Genomic DNA, 12,017 nt, shown 5'->3' with positions numbered 1-12,017 from the left:
GGTTCCCTTTGCAGTTTAAATTACCTGATAATCTAAAATTAGAACTCATCCAGGTGTAACAAATCAATGACGGAAAATGTTGACGACATTTTATCTAGGTAGGTCTTATTAAATTTTTTTTTTATCAAGTTTATTATTTAACATTTGAAGATATCGACCTTCACGGTATTTTATTATTTCATTGAGTTCAATAATTTTCTATACATGTATATGCGTCATCGCCGTTTGAGAACAATAGAAATGTTTTAATTCACATCCTTCTTTGGTTACAGTGTAGCTAAGTTTCATAACTTTTTTTTTTTTTTTTAAATTATACCCACCCTGGTACATTAACATATAATAAAAAAAAATGATTTCTACATAATACGACGTGCTAAGTCGCTTTGATTTTTGATACATCACATTTTGGTATATGTTTACATCTACCATTTTACACATAAATATGGAAGATTTTATATGCACTAACATGGGGACCAACCTAACCCTTTGATAAGAGAAATAACTTTCGGTTTAACGAAAAATCCTTACATTACTCATAATTTACATAACTATACAATACAAAGTTTAACAATTGAGACCTTTGAGTTAATTGTCAATTCGATCACACCTGATACGATGGACACATTAAAAGCCATTCTCTGTAACCACTTGAACTTCGTTGCCACGCATGGTCACCGATTTTGATGAAACTTTACTCATGCTTAGTACTTGACACCAGAAACAAATATCAAACAAAATATCGCTGCTAAGTGTCTCGGTTGCTATGGCAACAGCCGGAAAAGTTTGAAAAATCGAGATTTTCAGCCCCTTTAAATCTTGACTGTGGCTTAATAAAAACAAGAAAAAGCAAACAAACCACTCTCAGAAAAACATGACACCTTGATGTCACTTATACTGTAAAGAAACTGTTTAGAATATATCTCTAAGTAAGTGGTAACCAAGGGTACATTTGGAATGCATTTAAAATGCTGAAATATGCTGAAAAACACTCCGTATTCACCAAAGGTAGGTGTTACATGCTCAAACTCAATCAACGACTTAAGGAAAACAATGAAAATGTTTGACCTTAAGTATATAAGTATAAGCAATACTATTCTATAAATAACTTTAATGGTTGCCATGGTAACATAGTGTAACTATGCAAAACGAGTAACAAAGATTGGGTTAATGCTACTGTCTTGAGGAAAAACATGAAAATTCTAGACTGGCAAATACCCATCCTTAGGACCTTCCATCACCAAAACCATAAGAAAAGTTTGGTATAATTGCTACTTTGCAGTGTTACTATGGAAACAAAGTACCAGTGCTTTAAAGTGAATTATTTTTTGCTGCATTAAGAATTAAATTGCCATTTAATCAAGAAACAAATTAAAGGACTCAGCTTGAATAGTACTTATCTGTTAGAACTGAAGTTGAATATCATATATTGATAAAATTTGATAAAGAAAACAACACTGTTGCTATGGTTACCAAGAAGGGAAAATGTTCGATTTTGTGAACTTTATATCAATATTAAACCCTGTGTGCCAACTTCTTGCATCCACTTAGAGATTGGCTGATAGTCAAAATTAAAAGTCAAATTAGCTGTTAATAAATATCAATCATAAAAGTGTTGGGAATCTACATTTAAGGGTACGTATCCAAGGAAAGAAAATATTTTTCAGGTTTTAAAGCATATATTTTCTGCTTATTTCCATAGCAACGCTCTATTTCAAGAATCTAATCTGAATTTTTTCAAATGGGAAAGCTTGGAGCACACCAACATCTTTTAAAATTGATCATTAGTTATGAGGAAATGTGTTTTTCAAAAGATAAGATCAGATTTAAACACACAGAGTGTTACTTTGAAGGCTCTCTGTGGTATAAAAACCTTGGCAACCATTGCCAACCAAAATGAAATATCATATTTTGTTCTTGGTATATGTTTCAAGGCTCTTTTTTTCTATTATTTGCTCATATTACATCCTATAATTGCATTTTATTTTACGTGTATGACTTTATAAAATTCAATGAATATTTTTTTTACTTCTGAATACTTTGTTACCATAGTAACGTATGTAATACTTGATTTACCAAACATGTTTATCATGCATTTGGAACATCTGGCCTTCAACTTTTGGAAGCAGTCATTGCCAATTGTTTGCTTTGCCGCAAATGTTAACTATGGGGCTCTAAACATGTTTTAAAATGCCATTTTTCGAACTTTAGGACATGTTGCCATGGTAACTATAAAACATACCAACCAATTTTTGCCTGATTTCAGTTTAGGGTAACAATGACTTTTATCATAGAGAGTTTGGAGAAATTCTGAGACTATGCGTGCCACAGCTCATATATATAAATTTTCAAATCATTACAGAGAATGGCTCTTAACTTCTTATTCCAGCCAATACTTTTCAAATTGTTTTAGGATTATTTCACAAAAATATTGATATTCAATGAAAAAATTCGCACATTATCTTTTTAACTGCGATTTAAAATGCTTTCATTAATGTTACAAGTACCAAATGTAGTAATTTTATTAGAGTTAATTTTTTTTTGCATTGAATAAGATATTTGTAAGTTAACTCATGCTAATGGATGTATTCTATGGTGGCATATTCCTGCCCCCTACATGCAAGATAAATTATGTTAACATGCAATATAATTATGTAGACATGTAACATATTTATGTCAACATGCAAGTTAATTATATTGACAAAATGCAACATAATTATGTAGACATGCGACTTATGTCAGCATGCAAGATAATTATGTCAACATGGGACTTATTTATGTTAACATGCAAGATAATTATGTTAACATGCAAGATTTGAAAGTTGATATGCAACTTATTTTCTTGCATGTTGATATAAATACACTGTATCTTGTATGTAAAAGACTTAGTATAACTCGCATGTTTACATAATTAAGTCGCATGTTGACATAAATAAGTATCATGTTAACATAATTATCTTGCACGTGAAAATAAATATTCTTGCATGTCTACATAATTATTTCGCATGTTAACATTAGTGTCCTGCATGTTAACATAATTTACTTGCATGTTCACATAAATAAGTTGCATGTCTACATAATTATCTCGCATGTTAACATAAGTAGACCGCAACTTGCAACTACGATGTCAGATACGGGCTTACATTCGTGATTTTAACCATTTTAAAATCAGATTCTCATACAAGAATGGTAACTAGCATATCATTATAATTATCTTGCATGTTGACATAATTTTCATGCATGTTAACATAATCTATCTTGCATGAAGGGGACAGAAATATGCCACCATAGGATTTTTTTTGCAAGCACAATATTCTGATTAAGAGAACAGCTTTCATTATGTTTTCTAACTTTCTGACTTAAATTTTCATGTACATATCATATTTTAAATTTTATGCAAAGATAATAAATCAAATTGCTCTAAACAAATCTTTGTTAAAATTTCTTCTTATCACGATGAGACGTAAAAACAATTTCTAAAAAAAAAACCTAAAGAAATAAGAAACCAACCAAAAAAAGCAGCGCTGCATACCTCATACTATTTTCATTTAAATGTTATTTTATAGCTCTTGATGAATATCAATGTTAGTACATTTTAAATTTTTGTGAAATTTAGAGCAGACTGTCATTTGAATCCTAAAATCTACTTTTTTGCAGCACTTTGTTGTCTGCCGCTTGTCTGTGAAGCAAGGACCTATTGTTACAGTTATTACTCGAATGGCTACTCATCATACATTTGTAGATATTATCTGTAAGTATTCCTCGTACGGCGACTAATCTTTCGTTAGTATACAGCTATTATCTGTTAGTATTCCTCGTACGGCGACTCACCTTACGTTAGTATACAGCTATTATCTGTTAGTATTCCTCCTACGGCGACTCATCTTTCGTTAGTATACAGCTATTATCTGTTAGTATTCCTCCTACGGCGACTCATCTTACGTTAGTATACAGCTATTATCTGTTAGTATTCCTCCTACGGCGACTCATCTTACATTAGTATACAGCTATTATTTGTAAGTTTTCCTCGTACGGCGACTCATCATACCTTTGTAGCTATTATCAGCAAATAAACATTTCAGGAATTGATATATATCTGCTATCGATCGTGGTGTTAATTGCACGTCACGTAGTTTCGGGAGGGACTGGTCTTCTTTTGTCGTTCATTTTCATTTATTTTCATTAAAACTTCGCCCCTCAATATTTTGTAATAATTTTGTAATACCAACTTTTTTCACCCCACCCCACAACACATTACACGTAAATATTGAGTTCATAGTGTATGCTCGGCGGTAATGTTTGAAAGCTTGTCCCTATAGCTACAATGTAGTTACAAGTCTACAGACATTAAAGTATAAACATTTCATTTACATGTACACATGTATTTAGATAAAATTGAGCTGGCATATGTAAAAGTTATTGATTTCAGGTTATTTTAAATCATTGACATCAGATTTGTGTTTGGTGGAATTAAATTAAAAGAAACTGTAAAGGCGTAATAAGAAAGACTAAACCCTCATGTATTGTGGAAGCCAGATCACATCCCAAATCAAAACATTTTATTAAGGTCTTCCGCTCAGGCGGAAGACCTTCTACTGATTCTGATGGTTAAGATTATTCCCTATTATTCTTTTTTTTTTTTTTTTCCTAGACGCCATCTTTGAGACCTCGTAACTCGCTCATTTCTGAACGGATTTCGCTCAAATTTTCAGAGTTTTTGGACGTTACAAAACTCAATTAAAATGTTTTCATACATTTCAAAAATTCCCTTCCGCTTTCGAGTTATTTCCCTTTAAGTGAAAATTTGGTACTGTTCGTTTTCAGACAAAGGCTCAGAAACGACAAAAGCTGGAGCAGAATGTCTACTGCATTTAAATACTAGAAGAATTGAAGTTGTGCACATCGGTTTTTCTTTTTCGATTTCTGCGCTCCAAACGGTGCTAGATAGGGGTCAAAAATGAGAATGCCTAAAAGCGCCAAATTTTACATATATTTCCTTGTGTATCTTTTAAACTAAAAATAATTTGTTAAGATATATTTCACAAATATTGTGCATAATTTTAAGATCTATCATTTGACATCATTAAAAAGGGGCTGGCCCCTCAAATTAGGGGTCAAGGGAGCATGAAAGTTTTTGCATTATAACTCAAAAACGGTAAATATTTCGATATGGTTATCGATTTGAAATGGGTCTTTAACATCTTATTGATCTCATGAAAACGTTATTTTGTTCGAATCTTGTGTTATTGAATGAGCAGCAAACTTTATGTACAGGTAACTGATTAATTTTATACGGCAAGTGAAGAATTCTTTATGCGTACGCGTATAACACGTATAACTGAAATAAACTGGATAAGAATAATATACTTAACTAAACTGAATGTTAAACTTTGTTGAAATAAAGTTTTTAACGTATTCTCTAGCTGGATGTCATACAGATTATTCAGAGACAACTTTCTCCTTGTATTTAGTTTGAATTACAAGACGGGAGATAGGAAAAATACTTATCATCTCTCATTCGATTGATACTCAATGTTGCATTATTTATTAAAAAAAAATCAAGCTTAAAATAATTCACTGTCATTTTATTCATGCATCGTGAATTTTCGTCGGACCTTGACTGCTTTGTTTACAGTTGTGCAACCTGTTTATCGATCGCGCATGCATTGACCTATATACATTCCGGAGGTCAACATTACCGCTCTTTGATTTTTACGCGAATCCCAGAGTTATCTAAAGGCCGGTTTACACTATGCATCTTGACACATGCATCTTGGATGCATGTGTCAAGATTCACAGTGTAAATGCCCCTTGTGTCAAATTAAATGGGTGTTGCATCTTGAACGATGGAATAGAACTTGTTCTATTCCGTGCTTCAAGATGCATGGAACTGACCAATGAAAATAAAGGTCAGAGTTGATATTGAATCATAAGCCTTATTTTTTTTCATTTAGTTTCAAAAATAGCTTCCCAAGATACACAAAAACAGAAAATACTGATTAAAACTACAATTAGAAAAACTTATATGATTATTATGATATAAAAGAGTTTTTGTTTTGGAATAAATATGAATTATTTCTTCTAAGAATTATCATAAAAAGGAAATTAAGAATAATTTGTTCAGCTAAAAAAAAATCTGGAAATGAAATTTGAAGGTATTGTTATTTTTCTAAGTAGAGAAATTTCATCTTTACAAAGTATTCTAAAGATGCATGCATCAAGACACATAGTGTAAATAAGAAGATGCATGAGGCAAAATTGAAGCATGAGTTTAGATGCATGTGTCAAGATGCATAGTGTAAACCGGCCTTAAAACGATGCTAGTCATCGATTTACTCAGTTTAAAATCAAGAATTTGTTATTTGCGTAAATCGTAAGAATATTTCTAGACACAAATATAAAGGTTTTCTTGAACATGTACGAGTATTTAAAGATAAAATGTCTGATTCTATTCTTTGAAGAATGAATAAGAGGCGCTGCGATTTTGCTCAGGTATAGATGATTTCTCTGGACGAGTCCATCGGTTACACTGAAAGGTGACGCAGGATGACCTATCGATAACTCTGCCAATTTTGATAGTGATTGTAATTGCACATGTACATAAATTAATGTTTGAATTCTACCCTTGTGAAGTCCATTATAGTTTCGTTATTTAAAGAATCGGGGATATCACTACTGCAACTTAATTGTTTTTAATTTGAACGGATGATTCTATATTATTGGAAAGGTACACATTTTTTAGGCGCCGTCGTCTCCCTCTCAACTTTGAAGTAATTGCAATCGTTATATGTATACGGGCCTATATCAAGTTATTCTAATTGTTGCTTAATTTATTTCAGGAAAAATTGCGATGTTGTTTAAATTAGCAATTACAAATAAACATGACAAATGCACACAGTAAATTGTAAGTGGAAGTGACGTTTTCAGTTCTCATGAAAATCGAAAATAAAATTAAGTAACTTTGAGTTTTGCATAATTTGCTACATAACTTATCATTGTATTTTTCCGAATGATATGCTCATAAATTTCTTTTATTTCCTCAAATAAAAAGCTAGAATATCACAATGAAACGATTTTATGTGCATGTACATGATATTAACTAAACTACATGCTGTTTTACACAGAAGAGCACCCAACATGAGATTTAAGAATACGAGAAAAAAAAAAGTATAATTAGAAATTCTTCTAACAAATGCAAAATTTCTTCCTGTAATTTCATACAAATATTCCAAGCCTTTCTTTCGTGTTTATTGGACTAAAAGAGATTAAATTATTAAATTTCCTCTCATTGCGATACGTAACCCCCTGAAATGATACAATGCTTGAAATCCATGATTACTCCATAACTTTTTAATATTAACCAAAAATCATACGCGATATTGTTTTTAATTCGCAGGTTGTCAAATAAATTTAAGAAAAGGTCGGCAGAGATGAGTATGCCTCACTAAACTTTTTTATTCATAAACTTTTTTAATTTCTAGAGTGTACAATCGAGCATCGAAGTGTGTACATGTACTACATGTACTAGTTTTTTGTTTTGTGTTTTTTTTTTTTTTTTGGGGGGGGGGGGGTACCAGTTTTCGCTGCATTTGATTTCCTGAATTTTGCATTGCATTTCCGACAATTAAACAAAGTTAATAGAATATAATTGGTGACAGTAACACAAGTTTTTAAAACGAAAGTCAAGCAATAAAACGTTAAAGTTTGTATTTTGAAAAATAAATCAAGTCAAGTCACATAAAACAAAGACAGGTTGAAACGCTCACACATGGACATACATACAAACGTTTTGGTAACTCGGAATAGTCCAGAGTAAAACTATATTTTCTTGATGACGGAATGTCCAGTACATCTAATGTTCACGTCCGGGATAGTTCACGGCAGTTTCATTACACATACGTAATTATCATACAAGTCGAACGCTGTGAGGTAGAGGATTGACACTAATTCCTTAGATAAATACTGAGTATCAAATTCCTTTTTACTGTCTTAACTTAACTTGATAGGTAAATAATTTTAGCATATGTTAAAAATAAGCATTAGAAATAATTCTTTTCATAAAATTCAATTCTGTTACATTTCAAATGAATTTGTAAAATTAACTTTATGACAATTGTCATGCTGCAGATCTGTAGCTCGCTAGCTGTTCTAAAAAAATTGAGATGGATCACCAGAGAGCTACAGTGCCATCCATATTATCTCAAGTTCAGGCTCAGAAGGACTATTAAAAACGCTTGTAAGGAATGTTTAACTGTAGAAAAGTTTAAGGAATGTGTTAGAGACACATGGTAAATAATATTTTTAGATTCAAGCAGTTGAAAAACACGGATATTGAATATAGCTGCAGTGCAATTTTTTTCTAATATTTTCTAGTTTTTCATTCTTCGTATTTCTTAATTTATCATGTTCAAATAACGTGTATTTATTTTTATTAGGGCACATTAAACCTTATTTGTCAACCAGTCTGACAGTGTCCATCTGTCACGAGAACTTTAAACTTGATAATAACTATTGAATGAGTTGAAATAGGACTTTCATATTTCACATGTGCATTATTTGTGACATCTGATTTTCAAATATACTGTGATTTTTAACTCCGTGACCTCGATCTTGACCTACTTAAAAAATAACATTGCTTTAAATTGACCATAACTATTGAAAGCTTTCATTTTATAAACATGTACATGTAATACCTGTGTCAACGCCTTTGAAAATTCATTATGATTTTTGACCCTTTGACCTTGAAGTTTGACCCACTTTTCAAAAATATTAACCATAGTCATACCTTTTGAGAGAAAAGAGATCGATTAGGGCTTTTATTTTACCACTGTGTATTACCTGTAACAACATTTTTTAAAATACCGATACGCTGATTTTGACAACGTGACCTTGAGGCTTGACCTACTTTTCACAATTTTAATCTTGATTATAACTTTTGAATGAGAAGAGAATGGGTTTTCGTATTACACAAAAATCAAATGTATGTAACCTGTGATAAAATCATTTCAAATACTAGCATATAATGAACTTTGACCTTGAAGTTTAACCGGCTTTAAACATTGCTTAAAATTGACCATGACTTTTGATAAAGAAAGGATAACGCTTTCATACCTAGATTTACACATGTATACACGTATTAGCTGTGACAAGGCCTATCGAAAAAAAGTATAGCTTAAGAATTCGTCAATACGGTAGCACACAAATGGCATTGCTTATCACCAGCGTGTGTCATGGTGTGACGTAAGGTCATTTTAACAAGGTCAAGGTCGCAAACATTCCTTTACTATCTCTTTTAATAGTAAAACATAAATAAGATGACATCTACCCTTAAAAGATTGCTTTAACATTAGAACGTGGAATGACCTTGACCCAAGGTCATTTCTCCCTGTCCGCAGCTCCGACGGAAGACCTACTCGTTGCTTTGCAACGAGCTCGGCTCTAGTTTAAGAAAAATTATTTTCTTCATGTGTCCTTATAAAAAATATATTTCGTATTTTGTTACTGTAGATCAACAGCTGATAGATTTGGGATTGCATATGGAACTGTGGTAGGGATTGGACTAGTAGTGTCTATAATTATTTTTGTTGCCTGTAAAATGAGGCAGAAACGAACGCCGCACAACCAGGCAATAGTTCTACAAGGTTATCCCAGGGTGGCTAACGCTCAGTTAGGTAAATTCTTTAAATCTTATAATTATACAATGTGTATTATTCATTGTTATTGTTGTTTTCATCTATATAATGAAAATTCTTTAATTAATTAGAATATAAACGGGAAGAATGCAATTTTTTGTTGATTTTAAAATTTTATTTTGATTTTCAATGATTTATACAGTTATGGAAAACAAAGCTGTATTTACATTAGAATATTGCCCAGACAGCTTATAATTTTAACAATATAAATGACAGAATATAACACAGATGATTTTTTTTACAAGTTTTAGATCCTGAGTCACTCAAGTGACCTATTGCTATCTGTTTTCTTCGGTCATCATATGTTAACATACTGGTATAATAAAACATTTTCATCTTCTCTTCACTGAATCAATTTCAGACAATTCTGGCATACAAAATTTGCCTCTTTCAAATTAAAGTTTGAAATTTGTGGCTATAGGGAAATGTTCCCATCACGTTATTGAATGGGATGCAAATATAATGCAAATAACATAATTTCTAGAAAAAATTGTCTTCTATGTTCTTGGATACCACAAATTTTTATTAGGTTAATGAAGAACTAAGCAATAATAAGCAAATGCGCAAATTCCAGTATTGTGAATTTCATGGCCCAAGCTTTAAAAAAATCCGGTGTCACATGTAGGACAGGACTTTTATTAGATTCCCAAAGTGCATAATGGATATGATAAATTTGATACTTCTTCTTCTTTTTGTTATCAAAATCCCCTGGCCTAGAGTTGTGGTGTTACTAAAAGTGTCTGTTGAATAAATGTAGTGATAATGCATTTATAAATTTACTTATTTAAAAATCCTTTTTTCTGTTCCTATAGGTATTAAATTTTGTTATTTCCAAAATTGTTAATTTAATGGACCGTGAGTCAGGGTTGTGATGCAAGTGTTGGGTAGTTTTGAATCCTTAGTGGAAATGTATTTAATATCTTTGAAAATCTTCGCTACATTCTCCTTATTTACAGTTCACAAGTAATGGTATTACTTGGTGATAGTGACAAATTGAGAGAAACTTTTAGATTGATCGCTTAGTACTAGCTAGCCTGGAAAATTTATTTTTATACCTCCCTGATCATTGTATTTCTCTTGCTTTTGAGCACCATAACTAAATATTTTAGTTAAAAAACTTCTTTAGATCCTTTACAGTGTTAAATATACTCAGGCGACCCTTCAGGCTATGCTTCACTTGTCGTAAAAGAAGTTACCTTTTTTTTTTAAAAAAAAATATAGGACAGCAAGTTTTATTTGCTCCACAAGCGGGACTCATCCCAACAGCAGCTCCACAGGGTACTATTACCAACCCAGCATTACCCGTAACAAACCGGCAGCCAGCAACATCTCAGAATACGGTAAATAACCCTGTATCTCCCCCGACCAATCAACAACACCAGACGCAAAGAACGGGTACAGTTGAAACACAAAGAGTGGGGGCAGAAGGAATAACAGTCAGGTTACCCGAGACAGAAAAAGACGAGAACAATACAGACGACCCACCGCCATACAGTGTCTAGTGTTCTCATTTTCTTTTTTTTCTTTCATTGTTAATGCCTTTCACGTGAACTATATAAAGGAAAAAAAAATCTGATTTTCATTGATTCTTGTAATATTCCATTATATACATGTATTTCAAAAAGAGAACTTTTCATGCAGAATTTTTAACCACTCGTCATTACATTGTTTATTTTAACATTTCTATTGTACAGAATATCTAAATGAACTTTAAAATATTTTATAATTATGAAATATTAGTTGCAATTATTTTAAAGATTTGATATCATCAATGTATTAATAAAGAATATAATTTACATAAACTAGTTAAAGAAATAATGTCATGAGAAGAACCAGAATCAGGAATTTGCTACATTAATTTTCTTCCTAACAGCGTCCAAACCCACACGTTCTGAACAGTAATTTTATAATTTTGACTTGTGAAATATTCATACGAAAGAACCTACTTTTTTTTCTATTTTACATTTTATTTAGTTAATTTTTTTTTGGGGGGGGGGGTGGTAGATTTCTTTTTAAATTACCTTTAAAGAAAATAAAACTATTTTTTCATGTTAAGACTTTCATACAATATCATAAATTTTGATAAAATTTTTAAAAAAAAAATTGTTGGTCTCACTCGTAAGCTCTGTTGTAAAAACGGACCGTGGCTCGCATAGAAATAGTGACACTTATTAAACGAGGATTGTTCGAAATGTTCGTAGACGATGTCAATCTTCCTAATATAACTTACTAGAGATATAAGATTAAGCACAATATGATATGTAAAAATATTTGTTTTGTTTATGTGTGAAGTTTCATTTCATTCAATTCAATAGAAATCGATTTAGT

General features: G+C 31.6%; 1 protein-coding gene across 1 annotated transcript; it reads left to right on the top strand.

Annotated features, from left to right (window-relative positions):
* LOC134262926 (uncharacterized) lies at positions 1–11,372 on the top strand. Its single transcript, XM_062745249.1, has 4 exons — positions 1–98; positions 3,655–3,748; positions 9,505–9,668; positions 10,911–11,372. The coding sequence occupies exons 1-4, from the start codon at positions 77–79 to the stop codon at positions 11,189–11,191; spliced, it is 561 nt and encodes a 186-aa protein (XP_062601233.1). The 5' UTR covers positions 1–76; the 3' UTR covers positions 11,192–11,372.
* The last annotated feature ends 645 nt before the right edge of the window (positions 11,373–12,017 follow it).

Source organism: Saccostrea cucullata, unplaced genomic scaffold (assembly GCF_032062105.1).
Source record: "Saccostrea cucullata isolate Sc308-1 unplaced genomic scaffold, CSIRO_AGI_Scuc_v1 ctg1287, whole genome shotgun sequence".
NCBI lineage: Eukaryota > Metazoa > Mollusca > Bivalvia > Ostreida > Ostreidae > Saccostrea > Saccostrea cuccullata.
Note: the sequence above shows the minus strand (reverse complement) of the source record. Positions and strands in the feature narration are given on the sequence as shown.